The sequence below is a fragment of the Labrus mixtus genome, chromosome 22 (genome assembly GCF_963584025.1).
Source record: "Labrus mixtus chromosome 22, fLabMix1.1, whole genome shotgun sequence".
NCBI classification, from domain to species: Eukaryota; Metazoa; Chordata; class Actinopteri; order Labriformes; family Labridae; genus Labrus; species Labrus mixtus.
The window spans coordinates 7,739,272-7,763,721 of record NC_083633.1 but is presented as its reverse complement, the minus strand read 5'-3'; the positions used below and the strand labels follow the sequence as shown (position 1 = coordinate 7,763,721).

Sequence of the window (24,450 nt, the reverse complement as noted above, 5' to 3'; positions counted from 1 at the left end):
TCTCTCTCTCTCACTCAGCCGGTTGTCGGCACGAGAGCCCTGTGCTGAAACGCCTCCTCTGGTTGGCGTGTCTGTCATCGTGAGAGGCTGAACCGCCTCGTCTGTCAGCGCAGATGAAAGGGCGTTTATCAGACTGGTGGGTTTTAAACATGCCCTACATAGTTTATATTGAAATGATTATGATAGACAGGCACGACAGGGCACATCCCCTCGGCTTTCGAGCGAGGTAGACACAGACAGGAAGAGAGAGCGAGAGAGAGAGAGAGAGAGAGAGAGAGAGAGGTGGCGAGGGAGCTGTCTGTCTCTATCAAGCAATCCGGTGCCACATTAGATGAGACCACCTCACAGCGTGGCACTTATCCGGCCGCTAACTGCTACGTTCAGTAAACTGCTAAAAGCCGAGAATTATACTACACTCCACTACAACCCACGACTGTGATTACATGTGCCACCAGAGTCCACACACACATATAACCTCGCTTGTATTGCATTCAGCCGTCAGAGATATTGATCAGTTACCTCTCTCACAACCTATGCATGCTGTTGCCAAGGTTACAGGACGCCTTGTGACGCAGACTTCGTCTATAAACAAAAGACGTTTTGAAGATTTATTTGGGGGATTTTCATGCCCTGATTGGACAGACAGGACAGAGGATAGAGTCAGAAATCGGGGAGAGAGAGATAGTGGGGAATAACATGTGGGAAACTCCAACAGGGAGGAATGGCTTGACAGCGAAATGATAGAGCTAAAAGTGAACACCTGAGACACAAGGAGAGCTGATGACAGTCATGGTCAGAGAGTTCAGGTGTTCAGACTGGCAACCTCACACTAGTTGCACTTTCTACAGTCTAGTCGAGTCCCAAACCGCTGCAGTAATGTTGCAGAGTACGCTCAGCGTGTGTGCACAGAGGTTTGGTGTGAGTGTGTGTTTTCCCGCTCAGTGCCCGGGTGATAGATTCTGATCGATGATTGCTGCCTGCTCCGTGTCTCTCAGCTCCTCCACCACTGATCCTCACTTTGGGATTTATGAAGCCCGGGGGCTGATTCACAGCCAAATTATGTGGGCGGAGCACAGCTGGACTGTACTCCTATCCATCTTCCCCACTCAACTCAGACCCAGAAAAAAAAAAAAAAAAAAAAAGAGAGAGAGAGGAAACTTTTCATCTTTCCAGCACTGTAAATGCTGGGTTCAGTCAGGAACACAAATCACCTGAGGAGACAGAGTGGAAGTGTTTGAACCGGCTGCCGGGCTTCACACTGCCATCAGGGCAGTGGACAAGATGTTCTCCCAGCGTGCAACTTCAGTCATACGAGACTCTTAGCAAGACGAGCACGCAGAAAGGACGGCTGAGACAAGGAGATGGCGTCATGCCGATTGTTTTTCGTTTTCAGTACTGTACTGTCTTTCCATGAAAAATGTTGTCGCTGTGGTTTTTGTAATCGATCGGCCTCAGTGGTGGCAGCAGCGTTAGCGTCGCTGTTTAAGGCAGGGCCCAAAAAGACCTCAATTTACTGTCCTCCAGTGCTCAAAGGGGAAAAAGATACATGACTCACTGTGTGGTTATCTGCACTAACAATGTGTCCAAGAAGTTTTTTTCCAATGAGGAAAAATGTGCTAAAATGTTACCCCTTAACATCTGAAACTATGTCCATGCTAACCATAGCTTGCTGCAAGTTGTTTTAGTGCTTGTCATAAATGTATTTGTCATAAGGACGGTTGCAGAGAAGACACTGTTCAGTGACCAGGAGTCCTCAAATTGCAAGGTAATGAATAATCCTCTGGAATAGAGGATGACTTCATACCTTGCCCTTTGCTAGCCTCCTTGCTTCTCTACAGCGCCACCCTGTTGTCCAAAGATGATCAACCTGACTTGAAAAAACTAATAAGGTGACTGCAAGCATGCTGAGCTCCAGGCTTCAGGAGGGTGGTACAGGGAGAGAGAGAAACAATGGGTTATGTCAGTGTGACACACCAGCTCAGAGGTGACTTACTGCCTCCAAAAGGACTAAAACATGAAGTCGCTAAGGTCAGGAAAAATCATCAATGTTACGCAGGCAAGGGAAGCAAAGGACTCATTTGAATCCCTACAGGACAAAAGGAAGAGAAACTTTTCTGATGCACAAACATTGATATGTTAATCTGATGCATAAATCAGCCAGCTGAAGCACTCTAACATTTTCATAATAAGTACTTTGATTATTGTGCAAAGTGCTTTGAATTAGGAAAATACTCTGTTTTTTTTGGGTTGAGCACATTTGTCGGTCGTTTGCTGTATTTAGTGCTCCTGCAGCTGGATGGTGCAGTCTGTGTGAGTGTGTGTGCCATTGATGAAAGCGAAAGAATGAGAGGACGAGAGAGAGAGAGAGAGAGAGAGAGAGAGAGAGAGAGAGAGAGAGAGAGAGAGAGAGAGAGAGAGAGACTGCAGTGGCCTGCGTGGGCCTCACTGTTCAAACATCTCAAAGTTTGCCGACGCATCGTCTGCCTGCCAGGCCTGAGACAGCTCCGGCTCCAGGACTTCACACACCTACATGCCACATTCTCAAACTGCTTGACACTCATTCTGCAAACCCACATGCTCCAGAGCGCACACACACACACACACACACACACACACACATGTGCGCACACACACACAATAACAAAAATGTATAGAATATACATGTATCTCTATTAAGCACGCACACATCAATCAGGGATTTCCCCGTGCATTTAGGCGTGTCTCTGTCGCCTGACCATCACTTTGTAGCCGGCATATATCATACCTCCTTGACCATGAGTGTAACACGTGGGACCTTTAGCAATCAGTGCTAAATTTCTTCTTGGAGGAGGACACCACACATGTAAATGTGGCATACAAACATGGAGCTTCTTTATCCTTCTCACAGTAAATACCGATAGCTTTGCATTAAGAATTGTTTGAAAAACTGGATAAAAAATACTTGAGAATGCAACTCAGAGACAGAATCAGCTGAGGTGATACCAAGCTGCTTCCACATGTCACTCATCGCCGTGCAACCATGCCCTAAAGATTGCATTCCTCCATAGAAGCTTCATTAGAACTTAAGCCCTTGCGCAGTTGCCTTGACTGGGAAACTAAGCTCCAGGATGGAGATGGAAAACTTTTTTTCTGGTACAAGGCTTCAACCCGTTTTAATTCTGCTGTTAAGCTCGGTTCATTAGCATGCTCAGATGTGATTGAGTTTTGTAGCGAGGCTTCCCTGGCTTAACTTTGATGGTGTGACGACACAAATACAAAAGTTATGCCAAAAAACATTGCTCCTCTTTAAAGAACCTGATGCTTCATGTAGATTCAATGACGTACATTTCTGCAGGAAATAAGGACTTGTAATTGGTCCTTAAACTCTTGCATTTGAATCATGTTAAGACAGTTTGAACAGGAGGGACAATTACAGCATCTAATAACTCTTGTATTGTATGCATGGACCTGGAGCCAACCCTCTCCTGTCTACTCAACAACGTGTCACTCCTGCTTTGTTTGGTCACTTGAAGGATAAAGCAGCGCTGCCTGCAAAGAAAGCACGCTCAGTATTTGAGTCTGTTTGAAGCCACAGGTCGGCCTCATTCACAGAGGGTTGTTTGTTTAGAAGAAAGCCAGAACACTATAATAGGTTTGGGATGTTTAGGGCCCACGCTGTGACGACCTTCTCCTCAGACAACCGTCATTGACGTCACCGGAGAGCTGACGGAAGCAAGGAGAGACATTCAGCGGCAAAATCAACAACAAGAAGCATCGGCGGGGGCAGCAGTGACCGCGACCAGAGCCGGAGGTGAAGCGGATGTTTTTGGGGTTTTTTGGCCCTCGATCACTCAGATACCAAACATAGCGGACTCAGGTGCACACAGTGGCCGATGCATTGACCCGGACAGGAGACTTTCAGGTCCGACACACGCAACGCAGTCTTATTTCCCAGTTCAAATCTTGGTTATTGGCCCACATCCTCAAAATCTGAACAAAGGAACCCCTGTACCCATCAGAGAAAAGTCACAGCTTTGGCCAGTCAAGTAAGCAATAACAAATAGGCAATATCCAGTTAGACCCTAAAAATACAGCAGACAACTTGGCTAAAACCAAAGTCCAGTTAGATTTTCATCTCACATTTCAAGTGTTCTAGATGAGCAGCAATAAATAACATGTGGTGAATGTTTAACCGTCTCAGTTTGATTACATTAAGGCAACAAAAACTAATTGCTTGTTCAGGAAAACGGTTTGATTTTAGCTTTGGTTTTTCAAGGTTATTCTGCAACTCACACTAAAATAACTGTATAATTCCTTATTATACCAGCTGAACACTGGTTCACTGTGTCTCCGGGTAAACGATGGCATACTGATTGGCTGGCATTAGCAATGCTAGCACCTCAATGTTTCCGTCCTGATGCAGCTTGACGTCCACGTGTCTGAGGTGAGTGTGGCCACGCATCGCTCCAGTCGATTGGTTTAAAAATAGCTAAACCCGACACAGACCACATACAACTTTGACTTAATTTTCCTCGATCAAAATAGTGACATATTGTCGGCGCTACCAGATCTTGTCAGTCCATGTGCATGTCTCAATCACGGCTGTAGAGCAAGACGAGAAGGCGGCATTAAAGGGAGCTACAGCGCCGACTGGAGGTGAGTGGCTGCTTTACAGTTTAGACACAACATGTAACGGACATTGTGGGTCTAAAAATAGTCAAAATGAGTTAGACTTACTCCTGTTTCCTTTATAAAATATTTCTCTCCCCAGATAGCCAACACAAACAAATGTTCACTCGTCCTTAGTGTGTTACAGCTCAACAAACAAACGAGCTAGAGGACAGACGTTTACCTCGTCATATTGTGAAGCTGTTGCATTTGAAAAAAAAGAGTAAGAACGAGCTAGGTGACGCTCCCACACCGCGATGCATTCACTGACCTTTGCAGGTTTTGCCGTCGGGCTGCAGGGTGAATCCCACGGGGCAGCTGCAGCGCACCCCTGTGGCCGTGTCCTTACACGTCCTGTCGCAGCCACCGTTGTTCACGGCGCACGTCTCTGCACGCGGCGGGGACAGGGATGGAAAAAAGATAAAGAGAAGAAGAAGAAGGGGGTGTGTTAACATGTGGCCCCTGCTTCTGAAAAGAAATACAGAGACAATGACTTTGATGTGGTGGAAACAAAGCTTCATGCAGGACAAGAATACACAATCCAACAACAACACAGTAACTTAAAGTGTATCCTTGTGTTTGCTCATGTAGCTTTGTCAACACACAGATGAAGAAATTACATCAGAACATCATGTTTTCAAGAGGGTAGACATTTTTTTTTTTTTTAAATATAGAAGTGATAAATACATTTGTCATATTCATCAGTAGTCATTTAAAGAAGACAGAACAACATGACACTGTGCTGATGGAGGAGGGTGAGGAACTCTTTGGCCCAAAGGTCGCTCCCGTTTCTACAAATGTGACAAGAAATCAGTTAACACAAATAGAAGAAGGTAGGGTTAAGGTAAGTCGATAGAAAAATAAAGTTAGTGCAAAGTTGAGTGCAGTAAGTCTCGAGCACACCGTGAAACCGGCGTGTATATTTTCCTCCAGAAAAATGTTCTTGTACGCGGCGCAGATAAAGTTTGCTCGGACTTGTGAATATTGCCTGAGCTGATCCCAAAGCAAACACGAGCTCATGGTAACTCTAGCTCACCTGCCTGGCCGCTGTTGCTTTAGCTAAGCTCAGCACACACTTTCCCGACGGGCCCTCAAGAAGTGCTGAGGAGGCTGAAATTTGACGTTAACTTGTGTTTGTTGAAGGGATTCAATGAAACGACACCTAATAAGGCAGTTTCACTTAGTGACTGTTCTGCTTTTCGAGGGTTTGACTTCAGTCGTTTCAGAGAAAGTCCGACATGCTGCTGAGAAATGTTGTTACACTTCTGTTTTCTAACTCCTATCTCCTTTAGGAACCAAACTGAGTAAAACGTTGCGACATCAAAGAAGTGCTGCTCAGCTCCGTGAAAGTTGACATTTGGAATTCAAAGGACCTTCGCTGGACGACAGCAACATCTCAATCGAGGATATTCCCCTCCTTCTTGGCAGCTTTTCCCCGTTTAATTAAAATGCCAGGAGATTGTGCGTTTGAGAGAAGTAAAAGAAGGGAAGCAGGAAAAGCCCTTTCAGGCTGGCAAACACATCCAGATCCAGAGGTCAGGGCATTAGCATAATGCCCTTTCAGAATGCACAGTCACAAACACATCTGAGCCAAAATGGCTGCTGCTTTCTATCAGGAAACAGCACGGTGTTTGTAGATTTGTTTGTGTTTCTTCATGCAGCTCCAAACAACATCAATCTCATGGCGTTTTCCTTCTTTTGAATCTGTTTTCAAACCGCCGCTTGTTTATCCATCAAAGCTCTGTGGTCGTCACTTTGCATTTTGTCATGATTTATTTCTCTCTGTTGAGGAGATCTGCGGCCAGATAACAAGTTTTCAAGTTTTGAAGAGTTTTTTTTTTTTAGAGTGAGGACGAGGGAGGTTTTTGTTTTTTTGTCGAAAAACAGCCAAGAGAAAGGAAGGCTGGAAGGAGAGGCTCTCCATCATCCAGGCAGCCTGTCTGATTGGCCCTGTGGGGTATAACAGGAGACCCCGTCTACTCTCTGGGTCCGTGTGAAAATGTGTATTCTTCATAACTTGTGATTGAGGCCCATGGGCCTGCACAGGTGTACACAGATCCACACGTATGTGAGCAGAGGTGACGTGGGTGGAGGTGGTGTTTATGGGTCAGAGTGATTTATACTGAGTACAGTGGGCCCTATCATTAACTGAGGGTGAGCACAGTCCTGCTCAGGCCCCTCTCGCTCTTAACCACGCCCAGCCCAGCCCGAGGGCCAGACTGAGCACGGCAACACAGATGCACCGCCGCCGAGCCTGATTGATATGCTGGACAAGCCTCTGGTACCCCCCCCCCCCCTCCCCCCCCTCCCCCTCAGCCCCCCTCCCCCTCAGCCCCCTCTCCAAGCCTTTTACACCCTCAATCTAACCCTGCATATTTCTGTCTCAGCCTGCTCTGTGTGTGTGTGTGTGTGTCAGTAAGTTTCTGTCAGGGCATATTTCTGTATGTAGTTTTCCTCCTATGCGGACAGGACACCACTCTGTGAATGCTAATCACAGAGTGGTGTCCTTCTTGGTTTAATGCTGGATGATTCTTGGACCATTTTACTTGAGATTATGCACACACACACACAAAAAGAAACCCTGATCATATGACCTTGTGTCTAATATTAGAGGGACTTGTCTACCACTGTCTGCTCTGCTATCGTGAGGTACAGATTAAGAAAGTCACAAAACCAAAGAAAAAAAGAATAAAGAGGAGCAGTAGATCAAATCGGTGGGTAAACTTGAACTGGTTTGGTCCATGAAGATCAGACACAAACTGTGGCTGTGTCTGAAATCACACACCATTCACTATATTTGGCATTTTGTAGTGTTGTCTGAATCGTTAGTGAGCATTATCAAACTCTATATAGTGGACTCATTGTATCCCGCAATGCATAGTGAAAAGTAGTGTACAACCTATGGTCACTATTAAAGCAATATACCATCATGCATTACGCTGCAGAGTTTTGAAAAGTGTTGTTTGACTGCTCTGAGACGGACGAGAGGAGCGCTACCAGCGTGAACACAAATTGGTAGAGAGGTTCATATTTGGGGTGGAGACAGGAAACGTCGGGAGGAGAGAGTGGGAAACGACATGCAGCACAGGGCCGAGGTCGGACCCCAATCAATGGCTGCTACAGCGTGGACTATAGCCTCTGTACATGCAGCTCGCGACACAACCGCTAGGCTATCCGGCCCCATACTTGGGGCATTTTTTACTGACAACTAGAAACTCCTTTTTGATAAAAAGTAAAAGTTTTTAAATGCAGTAAAACAGGACCTGTGGACGTGCATTAATTGAGCGATGTCAGTGTGGCGCTGCTACACAGGGAGTGCGCCAGAGCTGTTAAGGGTTCGGTGCCTTGCTCAAGGGCACCTCGACCGTACTGGGGAAGTGACCTCCAGCTACCAGACACATCGGTTTCCAACCCAAGTCCCTACAGACTGAGCTACTGCCGCCCAAACACATTTAATGCGTTTTGTAAAAGTACCATCATAATAATATTACTAATCACTGAAATGACCTCCGTTATTTATTGGATCTCAAGCCAGCATTGATGAACCTTTTAGTTGTGCGACAACGAGGAGGACACTGTCAGCAGCAGGGGAGAGTATCCACATGATTTTTGATTGTGCCAACGTGTGCACTGTATTGTCCACTACAGAGAACTCCCTGTAAGGGTAGAGAGAAGGGACAAAGTGTGTGATTTCAAACACAAGCTGTGCCTGTGGAAGATACATGCACTTTTTATTGGTACATGTCCCCGAAAAGATATCATTGCCTGCATTGCAGCTTTGTTTGTTTGTGATTGGGAACAAATTCATCAAAATGATGCCTTTTATTTTATGCAATTTAAATCAAAGGGAGGCTTCAACTTTCCTCTTGCAGCCCGTAACGAGCGATGTGTAGGACTTACAATGTGTCAGCAAGAAGCCGAGGAATGAGAGGGAAGACGGTAAGTATATACATGTCCATCACACTCCTTGCATGGAAACGCTGACCTCGGCAAACCCCACTTTTCCATGAGAGGAGGACACATGTTCTATTGATTAAAAGCTGGGGAGCATGAGAGAAAACCATGTCACTGTTTATACTAAAGCATCATTCCAAGTCACAGCAAATGCTCCACTACTGTAAAAAGGTGAGAGGGGGCACGATCAGCTTTCAGCACTCAACGGGTTCCCTGTTTTTGCTCTGTGATGGCCACATAACTCGGCTGTCAGTCAGCGTGACTCTGGTCTGCAATCAAGCCACACAGATACACCAATACTTCACACACATGTCGGCAGCTCCACCAGTATGAGGTGATGGTTTATTTGAAATCCAGAGTTTGGCACTTTTGCCCACACGTGTCCAGTATCAGGCTCCTTTATTTAGCTATCCTTTCATATCAGCTTCATCAAACGTCTGGGTATTACTTTTCATCACTTTGCCCGACGCTCCCTCCTCTCCTCCGCCCTCCCCGTTTTCATTTCCGTCTCACTCCCTTTCTTTCCCCCGGCCCATCGTTGTCTCAGCAGCACCTTTTTTATTAGTGCAAGTTCCATTTGTCTCGATCAGCATTGTTGTCTGCACCGTGTGACGGCAGAGACTGGAGCACCGTGTGTCAGAGGAGGCAGACAAACTGATAGTGGTGTCAAATCTAACATACTGATGCTGTTCGGGGCTGTGCCAATGTAACGCCAGGTTGGCCTCAGTGCTCTCTGCAGTCACATGCATACACACGTGTGTTCAAGCGCAAAAGGCATGATGGAGTAACCAAAGAGGAAACATTTAATTAGAACCGACATACCACCAGAAACAGAGCTGTAAGTGTGGTCGGTATTGGGTTGGTATCTTAACGCAAAAGGAAAGGAGTGTTTATCCATGTCAATGGATTTCAAATTTAACATTTTTGTGGAACTGAAAAAGTACAATTTACGACCACTGATACATTTACTTTTAACTGTAAGTAAGCGCTTAATTGTACAAAATGTTTTTTTATTCTACATTAGGGGCAGCTGTGGGTCAGTGGTGGAGTTGGCCGTCACTCGGTCGACATGTCAAAGTGTCCTTGGGAAAGACACTAAACCCCAAGTTGCCCTCAGTGATATTAACATGCATATGCACTTTAACAAAATTTGCATTGCAAATGTGCCTCTGATTTAAAAGCTACAAAACCAAAGTCAGCAAGCTACTATTTTGTAGTGCCTTGCCCAAGGATACTTTTATTCTATGTGCTGAGCGATAATGTGTAGTGTCTATTTTCTTCCATTCCACTTATTTGGAGATGTATTATGGTGACAGGATGCTAAACAAGCTAGCCCAGATGCCCCTCTCTCGGATTCTGAGGCTTTCCATGGTCAGATCGGATATTGTAACCCTACAGCAAGTTCTGGATAAACCCTGGCGTCGACTCCTAGTTAGATCTGCCCTGAAAACCTCTAAAGGGAGGCACCCAGGACAAGTCCTAATCCAATGCCCAAACCACCCAAACTGGCTTCTATCAGTGAGAAGCAGCAGTTATTCTACTCTGAGCTTCCTCTAGATGTCTTAGCCCTGTACTCTTTCTCAAAGACTCATCTAAGCTGCAGAGGAACTTAATTTCAGTCTGTCATATCCGTGATGTCATTGGTTTTACCCAAAGCTCATCTCGGGGGGTGAGAGCATGAACATAGATCAACTGGTTAAACGAAAGCTTTTGTCTTCTGGGTCACCTCCAGTTTCACTATGCCACCTGCATTACTGCAAAGGCTGTAAGCTGCATCAATCTTTCTATTGATTTCAAAATCCATTTTACCCTCACTCATGAGACACACATATACTTGAACTTCTTTGCTTGAGACAGGGGAAGGCTCGATATCAATTCAACCTGCTTACATGAGTGAATGACTTGATGTTGAAAATGGTATTGTTCTTTCTGTTTGTGTTTATTGATGAAGCAGAGCGGGATTTTCTGGCACAACTTCACCAACTACAAAGGTGCATGAAGAGTGAAAGACTTGAAGAGGCCCCCGAAACACATTTAGTATGGAGATCAACTTTATTAACAAAATTGTCCGATACCTCTTGGCTTGTGGCCTTCATCAGAGAGAATGCAGAAACGCGATGGTCTAATTTGTTAATCTTTATGCTACACGTGTTGCTTGGGCTTTTTGACCTGTGCATTATTGATACGAATTACGTTTTGTGTATGATCGGTGTTCTTGTATGCCTACAGTGGTCATTCCCATTTTTGGACAAGATCGTAAAACAGAAACTTTTTTTATTTTTTATTAACCCAGTTTTGCAATACCAACAAATAAACCTGACGGACACCTCACTGAAGACATTCAGAAACCTGGAAGCAACACAGCCTTTTCAAAACTTAAATCAGGTTTGTAATGTGTTAAACATTGCTTAATGTTCAGGTCGGCCATGATCTCATTGTGCAAGGGTTAATTTGAAAGTAAACCTACATCTAGGGATTGTTCATTTTTCAGTAATTTGGAAGGTTTTTCCCATTCACATTGATGTGTAGAACTAGAGATGAAGCCAGTGTGGAGACAAAGTATTCAGTATAAGGAGAAGAGAGAAGGACAAAGAAGTACAGAAGGGAGCAGGAAGCGCCCATGAAACAAATTCTTTACTTTTCCTCCAGGCTCACTGGCCAGAACCTGCTGTGATAAAAGTTGTATAAAAGACTTCACTCTGTACAGCAAATAGGTTGGAAGAACACAGAATGAAATCTGGTTTGATGAATTAAGACATCAGGAAAACGAGAATATGCTGTGTGAGCAAGAAGTGACAGGGTAAGGGTCATTGGTCAACCAAATCCCAATCTTCCTTCTTGTTTGTAAGTACAAGTTCATCACGCGCAGTTTCCACAGGATCCTTGTCTGCTGAGTGCCGTACGGAGCCAATCGCTGCCTCCATAGTTAATGCTCATGTTTCCAAAGCACACACCATGACCCATCTCAAGGTCTCATAAAACACAATATACAGACTCTGGATTGTATATCCCATCATTTTATCAACATTATGTTGTTGGTCTCTTTATTCCCATGTCATCTTGTAGGGCTCCTGTGATCTTATGGACCTGTGAGTACAGCTGTAAATGACTACGCTCCGCTGGGCTTACACATCAAAAACAGACCTAGTGGGGTAGGGCGTGCTGTCGGACGGAGCAAAACTATGGTGGAGACGGAACGCTGCGCACACGGATCCTGTGGAAACTTCCAGTTACACTTGAACTGTTCTTATTGATCCATCCATGCTTAAGATGTTAAATCCAAAATTTTAAACGGATAGGATAAGATTTGATCAGTAGTGCTGTGGACTGTTTTGTACATCCTAAACCTGATAATGACCTAAATGAGATTTGAGGTTAAAACAAGAAACTTCTTTTGGGGTGGGGCTCACATCCATTTGGTCATAACGTCTTCAAGTCTGCTGACTTTACCTCGATCAAACGGGAAAACCTCACAGATGATTCTCTAAGGTCCAGATCAGTCTGCAGAAGTTGTAAATTCCAAACCAATTTTGAAATTGGGTTGCATCATGCGCATGAAGAGAGGAACTTCCAATTCCAATATGGCAACTTTTTATGTTTATTCTAATCTAGTGCATGCAAAATGTATTTGGGGATGAAGTCATCTCTATTCAAAAAGATATAAATCCCAATAAGTCTGCAACCAGTCCGAATAGTAAAACTGGATCTGTAAACCCCTTTTAATCTGCCAAGAATTGGAGCATACAGAAATCCTAGACCCATTTTCCTGTCTGATTATCATGCAGGTTAAATTACGGATAAAACTCTTGGAGTCGGAGCCCAACCTCAGCGGAGAGGAGAGGAAAGTCTTCAAAAGCATTCCTGCACTAAATATTGTGAAGTTTGATTTGAGTCTTGCCCTCATTGTCGCTTCTAATGATTATTGGATGAAGAATGTTCTGCCAAAAGCAGTTTGACTTTTATTAAACGGTTCTGTAAATGTGGGTACTGAACGTCGTCACAACATTTTCAGGGGTTTTGCTTTGCCTGTAAAGTACTCCGTCTTTGTAACATGAGTATTCAAAAAGGGGGAAATGGAAGATAAAACATTTGGAGTGGAAGGTGCAACTGGGAAAGTGAATGTTAGTACTTGAGAAAACCTCAGAGCTGTCTGTAAACTTGGTAGGTAGGGTTAAGGAGGAAGGGTTCAAAGAGAAACAGCAAACTCTTTTTCTCCATCAAGTTAGATACTGTTGCAACAAAACTGTGACTGTGGGAGTGGACACAGTGGGCATCAAAGGTTTACAATAAAGAAATCAACAAAATAAAACAGAGAGAGGAAGACGAGAAGGAACGGAGAGAAGTGGAGTCGGGGATACAAGCACAAGCGCCATGGCAACACATAGAAAGAGGAAGAAAAGAGTTACCCATAAGTAGCCGCCGTTTCACCCGCTTGTCCACATCAGCTACTGACGTGGCATTGAACTCAGAGCTCTCAATTGCAGCCTCATCTTTCTCTAAAACACAAGTGACAAGGGGACAAACAGTGAGCAGCAGGTTAATGAGAAGCCCAAATGACCAGACCTTCAGCCCCTCTTGGCGTTTGAGCAAAAAAAAAAAAAACCAAAGCCAAGAAGCAAGAAGCGATGAAGAAGCGCCAAAATCCCTGTTAGAGTGTTAATCCCCAAACAAATGATAAATCCCTCAGAGCAAACAAAAGAACAAAACAAAGTAAATGAAAATGATCAAGTCAGTGTGTAGCTTACAAAATGAAGCGGTAGGTAGGTAGGTAGGTAGGTAGGTAGGTAGGTAGGTAGGAAGGGAGGGGAGATGGTAAAGGTTTAGGGCTTATTTATGAAAAAATAAGGGTAGAGGTTTGGGGTTTTGGGGGATGGGAGGGATTGGGGTAACGTAAAGGAACATTTTCTTTCTGATGTAGACATTGCTGTTGTTGCCGATGAGTTTCTGTCTTCCATATCAAACAGCCACGCTGTGTCAGCAATGATTCCCTTGCGCAAGGATGGAGCAGGAAGACGAGACAGAGAGTATAGGAAAGGATGTCCAACATTTCCAAGACAAAATGCCTTGAATGTGGGCACAGAGACTGAGCAAAAGGAAAGAGAGTGTGACAATGACAGAAAGAAGAAGAAGAAGAAGAAGAAGAAGAAGAAGAAGAAGAAGAAGTAGAAGAAGAAGAAAAAGAAGGGTGCTACAGGAGAGACCAAGAGGTCTGATAGCAGAGTAAGGTACTCCAAGAATTGAGCAATGACAAGATGATGGAGAGGGAATGATGGACAGAGTGGGGGAAAGAGAGAGCAAGGAAGAGAAAAAAAAAGACTGAATCAGTCCCATCATGGCCCACAATGGGAGAGAAATATGAGGGAAGAAGGGGTGCACTCACTGAGAAATGGGGTTTTAAAGAGAGGGGATGCATGCAGAGAACTAAAAAAGCAGGAGGAGGCAGTCTGGGGCAGCGCTGGTTGCCTGTTTGTCTATGGAACACATTACAACTGGCTTTAACAGTCAACACTGGAAAAACCATGTTCCCAAAGCTGGGCAGTCGAGTCGGGAGGGGGGAGGGGGGAGGGGGGGGGGGCTGTGGAAGGTGATTTGGGAGAGGGAGGAAGGTGGCGGTGGCTGTTAAGATGGCATGCATGCGGTGCTGGGGACGGTGGGTTTGATGATGGGGCTTGGAAAGGGAGTCTGCCTTTCATTGGGCCTGAGTCATTAGGGCCTGAATGAGCATCTCTTTGTGAATGGATGCCTTTAGCCGCAATAGGAGCGGGCTTTGATGTACAAACACAGTCCTAAGGGTGGTGGGGGGAGTTGGATATTGGGGTAATTAATGTCCCTTCCATTCCCCGGCCCACTACCGTTTTTCTCTCTCTCCTCTCAGGCGCTTGATGGACAAAGTGAAGTACTCTCTGAAGTACACTCGGGGATGAATGGAGGCTTTCTGGTGCTCAGCTAACGGGTGAAATGTGGTTGTGTGAATGTGTGATTGTTGAATGCTTGTGCATACCAGTGTTCATGCTTTTGAGCAACGACTTGCTTGAGTGTGTGAAAAAATCTGTCAGAGAGGAGGATAAAAATGCGAGTGCAAGACAGGTTGAGAAGGGGTGGCAAGAGAGGCGTACCCTGGGCCCACTGGCTCCTTTAAAGTCTGTGGGACTAAGTGGTGGTGGGAGGCCCGCTGAGAGGGGAGCGTTTTAGAGAGCCGGACCTACACAGGACGAGGAGGGAGGGAGGGAGGGAGGAAGGTAAGGAGGGAGGGAGGGAGGGTGGGGAGTAAAACCACTTTACTACAACTACAGCTAGAAGGGAAATGTTAAAAATCAAATCACTGGTGAACAGGGTCCCTTAAAAAAACAGCAACAACAAAAATGTACTTCAATTCAAAACGGGGAAATAAAAGAAAAGTAGTAAGAAAACAGAATTAAAAAGAGAAACCGTTAAAATGCAGTGCAGGTTTTTTTTTTTCCATGCAGCTGAACGAGCAGACAAGCAGACACATGGACGGAAGGGTTAGCAAAAGAGGTAGTGGAAGACAAATGGGCAATGTGGCAACTATGAGTGGACACATGCAGGTTATACGAGTAAAGAAGAGTGAGTGGTGCAAGTCCCTGCCTTTTTAATTGAGGTGTATGGAGCGAGAGAGGGGGCTGATGGATGGGGATGAGTCATGGAGGTCATTTTGCTGTTGGATTGTGGGTTTTGGAAGTTGATGAGCCAGTTGGTTTTTTTTTTTGCTTTGAGGAGGTGGAGAATGAGGATGTAGCGAGAGAGCTTGAGGAGCAGGTAAGGTTTGCTTTCTTGGGAGCTTAACCTAAGATCAGGCTGCAATTGAGATGTCCAAGTCTAACACCCTCTGACCCCACCCAGAGTTCCTCTTGTGCACTGAGGCCTTTAGAATCCATCCGATTCGGCTATAACATGTATGCTCAGACAAGACAGGCAATCAGGTACTATCACCAGAAAGCAGGAGGAGGAGGAGGAGGAGGGAGGAGGAGGAGCAGAGGGAGAGCGCTACATAGAAAGAGTAGAAGGGAAGGTGGGGTGGGGTTTAAAGGTAGGCCCATAGAGCAGTTGGGACACTCAGATCACAGACACAGAGGTCCTTCTCTCGTCAAAGTATGAAGAGAGACAGAGACAGAGAGAGAAAAGAAACGAGACATTTGGAAGGTATGGAGAGGAGGGTTCCTGATCGCCATCAGTTTGGCTTCCTCTTTGAAGCGTTTGTCTTCATGGTGTTTCTTCAAAAGCAGCTGGAAAGAAAATGGGGTTAGGAGCAGTCAAAACATGGAGCTGCGGAGAAGCAGCTCAGCAGTCTGTCCAAACAGTGAAGGTAAAAGACATAGAGAGATACACAAACAGAGATGGAGAGGTGTTTCCAGTGTTTAAACACAGCAGGGAGGACAGCATATCAAAAAGACATCACAGTCCATGAGGGTGACCCCAACAGCCAAAAACTTCACTTCTAGATGTGCATGTGGTTGTAATCTGCTCTGCTTACATGTAACTACGTGTTAAATCACACTCCTAGTTGTTGTCCCTGGTTTTAACCACATGGAAAAGTTGACTTTGTTTTATTTGCTTCATTAAGGTTTACACCGCCTATTACAAATGAACCAGAACTTGTAAACAGAAGTCACATGGACTCCCAAGTAGCTCACTAATGGGACAGAGTTTTGGTAAACGTTCTTCCTGCCAATTTAGAGAATGTGGCAAGATTGTCGCCCTTAGAGACTATAATCCTCAAAGTCCTGGATTCTAGTGATCTTTTTGCGATTGCTCTTTTTGTCATCTTCATTTTTAAGGATTTTTTCCACCATCTGAAATCAGATCCAAATCTATCCAGCTAGGCCAAACTCTGCTGAATCAGAGCTTTTGAATTTAAACTAATATGTTTTAAGAAAGTAAAGTTAGAATAAAATACAGGGTCCAACATTAAAGTGAGTGCCTCTGGCCCAGACTGGGCCTCTGGTTTGAGGATCTACTGGACCCAAAAAACTATATCTACTGACCCTGAAATAAATCTAACACAGAATTTGACATGCTACACTCTGAACTAGGCCAGCATCAAAATCTAAATACTAAGACAATATTCTTTTAGTGTTCCTTTTCAGACAAAGAGAAAACTACAACCAGACTGTTCCAACACTGCCCAAATACTTGATTTGAGCATAAGCCCCGCCTCTGACAAGGCAAAAAGCCAATCATAGTTTAGGATTTAGGGGTGGCACCTGGGGTGGCCAATCAGATTTCAAGCAGGGCCTGCCTATTCTAACTGTCTTGTTATTTCTTGTAAATCGATTCAAATTTTAACATAGAATCCATCGCACAATGTCATACCTTTTTATGTGCAGGATATCCTGTCACCTATTTGTCACCAAAGTTTACAAATTGTGTTTAAATGCCCAAATGTCTACAGAGCACAGGCAATAAAATAAAATTTAAAGTCAACCTTTAACTTAAGTTCCTCCTGCGATTACACCTTTATCAGTAATTTGAAGACACAAATTATAAATGTGTGTTTGCAAATGACCAATACCTGATATAACAGGCCCTTGAGGCTCATTTTCTCAAAGTTACCATTGAGACTGGAATAATCCTGAAGCCATAGACTGTCAACAAGAGTGAGGAAATGCTGATGTTAATTGCTTTCAGTTTGTTTACATTAAAATCAGCAGTGAGACAGTAGAGAAAAACAGAGTTATGGACAACTCCACTTACCTGGAACGCCTCATTCATCCTGGACTGATTAGAAAAATTGCATGGTAACAATAATATCGTCTACGTGTTGGTTTGCAAGGCCGCCTAAAATGCAAAGAAAAGAAGCAGCCATGGCAACCATTTGAGCATGGTTGCGTTCACATCTCCAGCAGGACCGTACTCGAGTACACATGAATCATGGCCAAGACCACGTCTTCAAGCAGGCTTGAGCCCGGTACCCAAGTACGGTACGTTTGTGTTCACACTGATCAAATGAACCGGACTTTGGGGTCAAGTGAACTTGGAGCCGGGCCCGTTTCCTTAGTGCGAAACCACACTAAAATTTGAGTCTCTCTGGGGGCCTTGATTGGTGAGACCAAATGGGTTGAACAAGGGTCCTTGAATGTCCTTACAGGGCCGATGAGGCCCAAATGCAGCCTGCTTAGGACCAATCCAGTACCCATGATGAGATCGTTTTCTCTCGTAGCCCGACTGTAGTCACCCCTCTAGCTCCACTTCTGGATGCTGTCAACTAAACATACTTTTTCTATGTGCAGTCAAAACTCTAAAATCCATCCTGTCTTCTTAGGAAGTTGATACATCCCAAGTTTCATATTTTATGTAAGTTACATAACCTGTGTTAATTACATCAGTGATGTAATGTACACAGGATGACATTTATCTGAACATAACGAGTTGTTTTGGGGCCTGAAATCAACCAGAGCATTGGCATGGGACCATTGAAGGGAGAACATGTTACCATGTTCAGTGATGTTCAGTGAAGTGAGACCATGCGATGGATGTGTTGGCTGGGAAATGACCAACATTTTTCGTCTTTACTTGACATCTTAAAAAAGCTCTACCAGTGCTGATGGTTCAAACATGACTTTCACCCATAAGACTAAGGGTTCAACTCCAGTGTGAATCTTAAAATCATTCTAGTTTTTTAATTTTTTAATTTATCCAGCACAATGATAGGTTTCTTTAAAGGTCACATATTCTCCTCCTCTTCAACCAGTTTAAATAAGACTCAGAGCTCCTCAGAACATGTCTGTGAAGTTTCTTGTTACTCTGATCCTGTATTTGATCATGTCTATAAACCCCTCTATTTCAGCCCTGCTCAGAACAGGCTGTTTCTGTGCCTGTACCTTTAAATATGTAAATGAGCTGTGTCTGACCACGCCCCCTCTCTGGAAGGACTTGGGTGGCTCTGGCTTTCTCGCTCCATGTCCTATTGTTTACAGACTCAGAGGGCAGAACAAACACCTAGCTGTGGGAGTGTCATCCACCTGGGGGAGGGGTTACTGCCCTTTGTGATGTCATGAAGGAAAATCTCCAAACGGCCTGTTTGAGTACACATTTTCTGAAAAGTGGAGCAGGCAAAAGATGGAGAGGATGGACTTTACTCATCATTGGGGGGTTTGTAGACAGACTAGGGACACATATTAGTGTCAGAAACACATGGTGAAGTGGATTTTGCATAATATGTGACTTCTAAGGAAACCATTCAGCACCTTAACCTAACCAAAAAAACTAATTTCTCTCTACAAATCGGTACGTGAAAACAGACACTGATAATTTGAGGAGCAAGAAGACGATGATTCTGCAAACTCACAGCTTCAAACTCACCAATCCCCTCGTACATAACACTAATGAACTACGTGCGAACAACAGAAACATCTTTGTCACTCACCGATGCAGGTCTTGCTGTCTGAGTGCAGGGCGTACTTCTGGTGGCAGCCACACACTGGCCCTGTGTCCGTGTCATCACACGTGTGCTGGCAACCGCCGTTTCCATAGTTACATGTCACTGGAGACAACACACACACACACACACAGTCAAGTCTTACTCCTGGATTGTTAACTGTGTTGAACAAAAGACTTGTGTAATTAAACCGTCCTTAATTTTTTTTGTCTGTGAAGAAGAGGTAGAGGGAGAAAGTAAAAAAAACACTAATGTGAGAAAGAGGTGATTAGAAGGAGGAGATTTCACACCGGGACCTTTTCTGGAGAACTCAAGAACCTCAGCACTTATCCATCAGATCTCACTTTACGTCCTTGGCTCCGAAACAGCCAACGGGACTCGTACTTTTTAAATGGGCCACAAAAACCTAACACGGAGTTTGCCATGATAAACACAAATGATCCATCCAGCAGTTGTACTTTCTCCTAATTTTTCTAATAGTCACAGTTCTGGAGGTGAAAAGGGAAAGCATGCGTGAACACATTTCAGGGAGCATAGTGCGGTTTTCCTAAACTCGACCACTTTTGATTTTCAAAGCGGAAAAAAAAGGAAAGGAAAGGAAAGGACGGTAGAAGCAACTTAAAGAGGATGAGGTGGAGAGAGGGAAAAAGGATGTCGGAAAAGAAGTAGGGATGAAATGGGAGGAGAGACATGTATGTGTGTGCTCGGAGGAGTTAATCGACATCACTAGCACTTCTTTCATCACCCGTTTACTGCCGTCCTGTGCCGCCATGCTCAACAGGCCGCCACAGCACTGCGTCCCCCGCCGCCAATGAAACACCAGCACGGTGGGGGGGACACATTAGAGCCTTTCAGGAGCTTTCACAATCTTTATACTCTTGCTGTCCAAGAGAAGAACAAGATGTGTTGCCAAACAAAGTGTAACTAAAAGCTTATTTTCCCCCCCTGTCGAAAACAGCGGCCTTAAATTCCATGGCTGCAGGCGCACTCTTCCGTGTAGGGTGAGAAACGGGGACGGAGTGAAGAGGAGAGGGGTTAAGAGACATGAATTCTCTCTACTGAATCCTTCAGCACCTTCAGCTTGGCCCGAGACGCTTAACTGATCTTGGTATTAAATGTCCACCCTCGTTTTTTCACCGCTGAAGGCCGCCTGGAACATGTCCATCATTGCTATTACAGATGTTTATTACAGGAAGAATTTAGAGCCTCCATCGCACCAGTACGTAACCTCAATAAACTCCAGACCATGAAACTAAGTGTTAATACCTCGCTGCCATGCGGGTTGTAAAGTAAAGTGGGGAGTCAATTGGCTAAAGATTAACAGATGACAGAAAGTGTTACGCAGGATTGCAAGACATCCAACGCCTGAGACGCTTATATAAAGGGACATTTCAGTAGTTTTAAACATGCACCAGGTTTACAGACATATTAAGGTCTGAGGGGATGAATAGATGTATTTCTTTTGCAGAACCCTTCAGACAGCAGCCGTGAAACAAGCTGTAACGGCTGCAGTGTAAGACCTATAGGCAATGAGCTTCATCAAAGTAAGCCCACTACAAGTGGTGTGAAACCGACCGGTGAAGGCAGCAGTAGATCAGAAAAAGTAATGCTCTGCGCGTTGTAAAATCATCGTTGTCAATGTGGTCTGGTTGGTTGGAGTACAGCAGGTTAAAGGCTGTTTCTGGTTAAACAAAGATCTAATTAACAGCCCCGTGTCGGCAGCCAGCTGATGCAAAGAGAAATCCCAAAATATATAAAAATAAAACCCAGGTTTAAAATAATCCTTCAATGTGAACAAGCCTGACACATTGATATGAGGCTAAGGTTAACCTAGCAGGACAGTCTCTTAACTTAAATCACAAATGTGCCTCAGAAGGCTTATCGATCTTTACAGATGACCACAGACCCAAATCAGAGAAGAAAAAATTCCCCCAAGAAAATACAGCGAGGAAACGTTAAGAGGAGCATGAGTGGTTAGGATGTTCAGGATGATGTTGGGATGCACCGAGGTCAGGTGAGATACTTACATGTACAGTCTTTCTGGTTTTTGTTGAGCTCAAACCCAGGACGGCACTCGCACGACACTCCACCTTTGCCAGGAGCCTCTCTGCAGATGTGGGCACAGCCGTGGTCCTTGTTCATGCAGTTCATCCCGTCTGTGGTGGGGGGACAGAGACAGAGGAATGGACTGTCACGACTTTAAAGGACTCTTGAAAACACACTCAGGGATGTTTCAGAGTTCATCTCAGGAGAAAAGAGTCTTGCCTGTTCAACTTGACCTGACAAAATCCTGTAGATTGGATACATTTCTGAGAGTTTTTGTGCCTTTCCAGTAGTTATATTTTCAAATGTTGATGTAGTGTTGTAATAGACAAAAGTTAGTCCCTACAGGGTTTGTTTTGTTTTGCATATTTGTTTCTTTTTGCAGAAGCTTGTTGGACTCTACAGAAATGCTCTGCAACACATTTGGCTTGTCCATGTTGCAGCCAAGACATGAGTAGTCATTAAACCTGCAGAATATTAAAACAAGGTAAATGGTAAGTAGCGCTTTTCTAGTCTCCTGACTTATACACCGCATGTCACACCTACACATTCACACCCTGGTGGTAGAGGCTGCTGAGTAAAGTGACCATCAGAACTAACAAATGGCATCCATACACATTCATTAACATGCCGCAGACGAAGCAGCGGGAGCTTTTCGGGGTTAAGTGTGTTGCCCAAGGACACATCAGACATGTAGCTGCAGGAGCTGGGGATCGAACCCTCAACGATATTTGTAATTACATTCTTCAATATTACAATATTTCATTCAAATCATAATGACAATATGAGATAGAAAAAGTACAAAATTGAAAAGTGCATATCAGCTTTAACACAGTTTTTTTGGTCTCTGCTGTTTTCATGTCTCACACAATCCCTGTGTTTGCAACACTTCCCTCCATAATCCAAAAGGCTGCACAACACTCAGTCAGCACCACTTCATCTGCCTGTAGCTGATAGCTAACTTTAGCTTCACCTGACTGCACCAACATGGTGTGAAAGTATGACCATCACACCGGGGCCTTCATCCAATCAGCACAAAGAACATACTGAGTAAGAAAAAAATTCCTTCTTTACATCAATATCTCATTTATTGTGATAAATTCATAGTTTTGTGATGCCTTTACAGCAAACGCCATATGTCACCATGACAATGAAACAGCGATTAGTTGCACAGCCATCCATGCCCCGAGGAAAAACATGACACAGGACCAGTCAGCAGAACTTTCAGGTGGAGCACCTGCTCAGACGAGCTGGTTTTACTGTGACTGGGCAGAGGAAGGAAAAGCACTTCATTTCTTTATTGTGTAATGTTTATGAGAGAAAATCACCAGCAATAGTTTTTGGGGAGTAAGTAAAAGATGTCTGTAAATAAGGTAGAAAAATAAGGTTAACCACTATTATTTACTAATAACCAAAAGCCAGTTTATGCCGCCACTTTTCACACACCAAAATATGGACACATTTCCTCCTCTTCAACAGTTTTTGATGACTCTGAGAAAAGCGTTTATTCTCGGGCTTCTTGTCTGCACTCACACTCCTCGTGACTCGACCTCCCGTCCCTCCATCCCTTCATTCCTTCACTCAGCCCGTTTGATGCGGTCTCCTATCCCGATGATTTACACAGCGCGCTGCTGAGGCAATAATATCTGAAATAGGCCAGTGTTTAAATCTTCATCAGCGGGAAGAGGAGCCGGGGGAGGAAGCAGGGAGGCGGAGGACGGAGGGCCAATGTTCTCCTGAGAGGCGAGTGGGGAGGGAGACGGCAGCCAAAGATATCACTGAACTCTGGGAAGCAGTGGAAAAGTACGTTTGGGAGTGTGTGGATGTCTGCTCATCACGGCACAATCAGATGTCTTCACTCAATAAAGACGGTTTCTTTTATAAAGTCTGATATAGAGTGTGTGTTAACAGCTGAGCTAAATGTGAGGCCAGACTGCTGAACACCGTTTGGCCTTCACTCAAGATTTATTTTGGAGTAACCACAGTCTTATAAACTGAGGTAGTTACGAAGTTAAGATACTTGACTTGAGCTTGTGTATTTCTTTTCTAGTCTTCTGACTACTTAAACCTCAGGTCACACCTACACAGTCACACACTGATGGCGGACGCTGCTGTGGAAAGTGAGCAGCGGGAGCGATTCAGGGTTAAGCGTCTTGCCCGAGGACACATCGCACATGTTGCTGCAGGAGCTGGGGATCGAACCCCCAAGCTTCCTGTTAACAGACGACCGACTCTACCAACTGAGCCACAGCCGCCCAAGAGAGAAGTTTTATAAAAACTACACATCTTCAGTCAGATTTTCAACCATAAACTGTTGCGAGAGAGAGAGAGAGAGAGAGAGAGAGAGAGAGAGAGAGAGAGAGAGAGAGAGAGAGAGAGAGAGAGAGAGCACTGTCTGTCTGCGCTGGAACCAAAACAAGGCCAACATACAGCATTTGTACATTTTAGACAGTGTGCTGGAGTTTTCTTACAATTTGGGGGAATTAACAACGAGAACGTACACAATATAGGTTGTCTATGACTTCTATTGTTGTTGCCATGGTTTCAAAACAGTTATCAATATGTTGAATTTGAGCTACATGTAGAATCAGGTATCGTGACAACCCTAAAATCATCTTGACCTCAATGGATAAACTCCATCCATCCATCCATTATCTTCTGCTTATCAGGGTCCGGGTCTCGGTGGCAGCAGGCCTAACAAGTCTCCCCAGACGTCCCTCTCCCCAGCAACGTTTTCCAGCTCCTCCTGGGGAATCCCGAGGCGTTCCCCAGGCCAGAGGGCATAAATAATCCATCCAAGAGCTCTGGGTCTAACCCTGGATCTCCTCCCAGTTGGACATGCCCGGAAGACCAGGAGGCATTCTGACCAGATGCCTGAACCCCCTCACCTGGCTCCTTTCGATGTGAAGGAGCAGCAGCTCTACTCCGAGCTCCTCACCCTGTCTCCCTACAGTAAACACATTTCAGCTGCTTGTATCCATGATCTCTTTTTCCGGTCACCACCCACAGCTCATGACCATGTAGGTGAGAGTTGGAACGTAGATCGACTGGTAAATCGAGAGCTTTGCCTTCAGGCTCAGCTCCCTCTTCACCACCATGGATAAACTCACTCAACAAAAAAACATTATTGCATCGTAGGTCTTCTTAATCCATCGATTGTAAATCTCCAAATTAGTTACATTAGTTATAAAATAAGAAACACAGTCAGATAGTAGACTTGATTAATAATTAGTATTTTTATTTCCCAGTACTTGAATTCATTTGGAGGCTCTAACTTCATCTAGATCTGGATCAAAACCCCCCCTCCCCCCCTCCATAAGTAAAGTCCCTTCATGGGGCCCACGAGCACTTCAAGTACCTCATTAAGGTGCCATTCCCCCCGGAGAGTCCCCTCCACAAACAAAACGTCC

The 24,450-nt window shown here is 44.6% G+C and overlaps 1 protein-coding gene across 4 annotated transcripts in view; it reads right to left on the bottom strand.

Moving 5' to 3' along the window:
- scube1 (signal peptide, CUB domain, EGF-like 1) overlaps positions 1 to 24,450 on the bottom strand; it is a 96,193-nt gene that overhangs the window by 28,544 nt on the left and 43,199 nt on the right. For 2 of the 4 annotated variants that reach the window (XM_061029720.1, XM_061029721.1), the window contains exons 5-8: positions 21,025 to 21,153; positions 18,986 to 19,102; positions 13,008 to 13,097; positions 4,919 to 5,035 (exon numbers count right to left, since the gene is read on the bottom strand). In XM_061029720.1, coding sequence (XP_060885703.1) covers positions 4,919 to 5,035; positions 13,008 to 13,097; positions 18,986 to 19,102; positions 21,025 to 21,153 — 453 coding nt within the window. The remainder of the gene's footprint in view (positions 1 to 4,918; positions 5,036 to 13,007; positions 13,098 to 18,985; positions 19,103 to 21,024; positions 21,154 to 24,450) is intronic. The other 2 variants (XM_061029722.1, XM_061029723.1) reach the window with 1 other exon arrangement.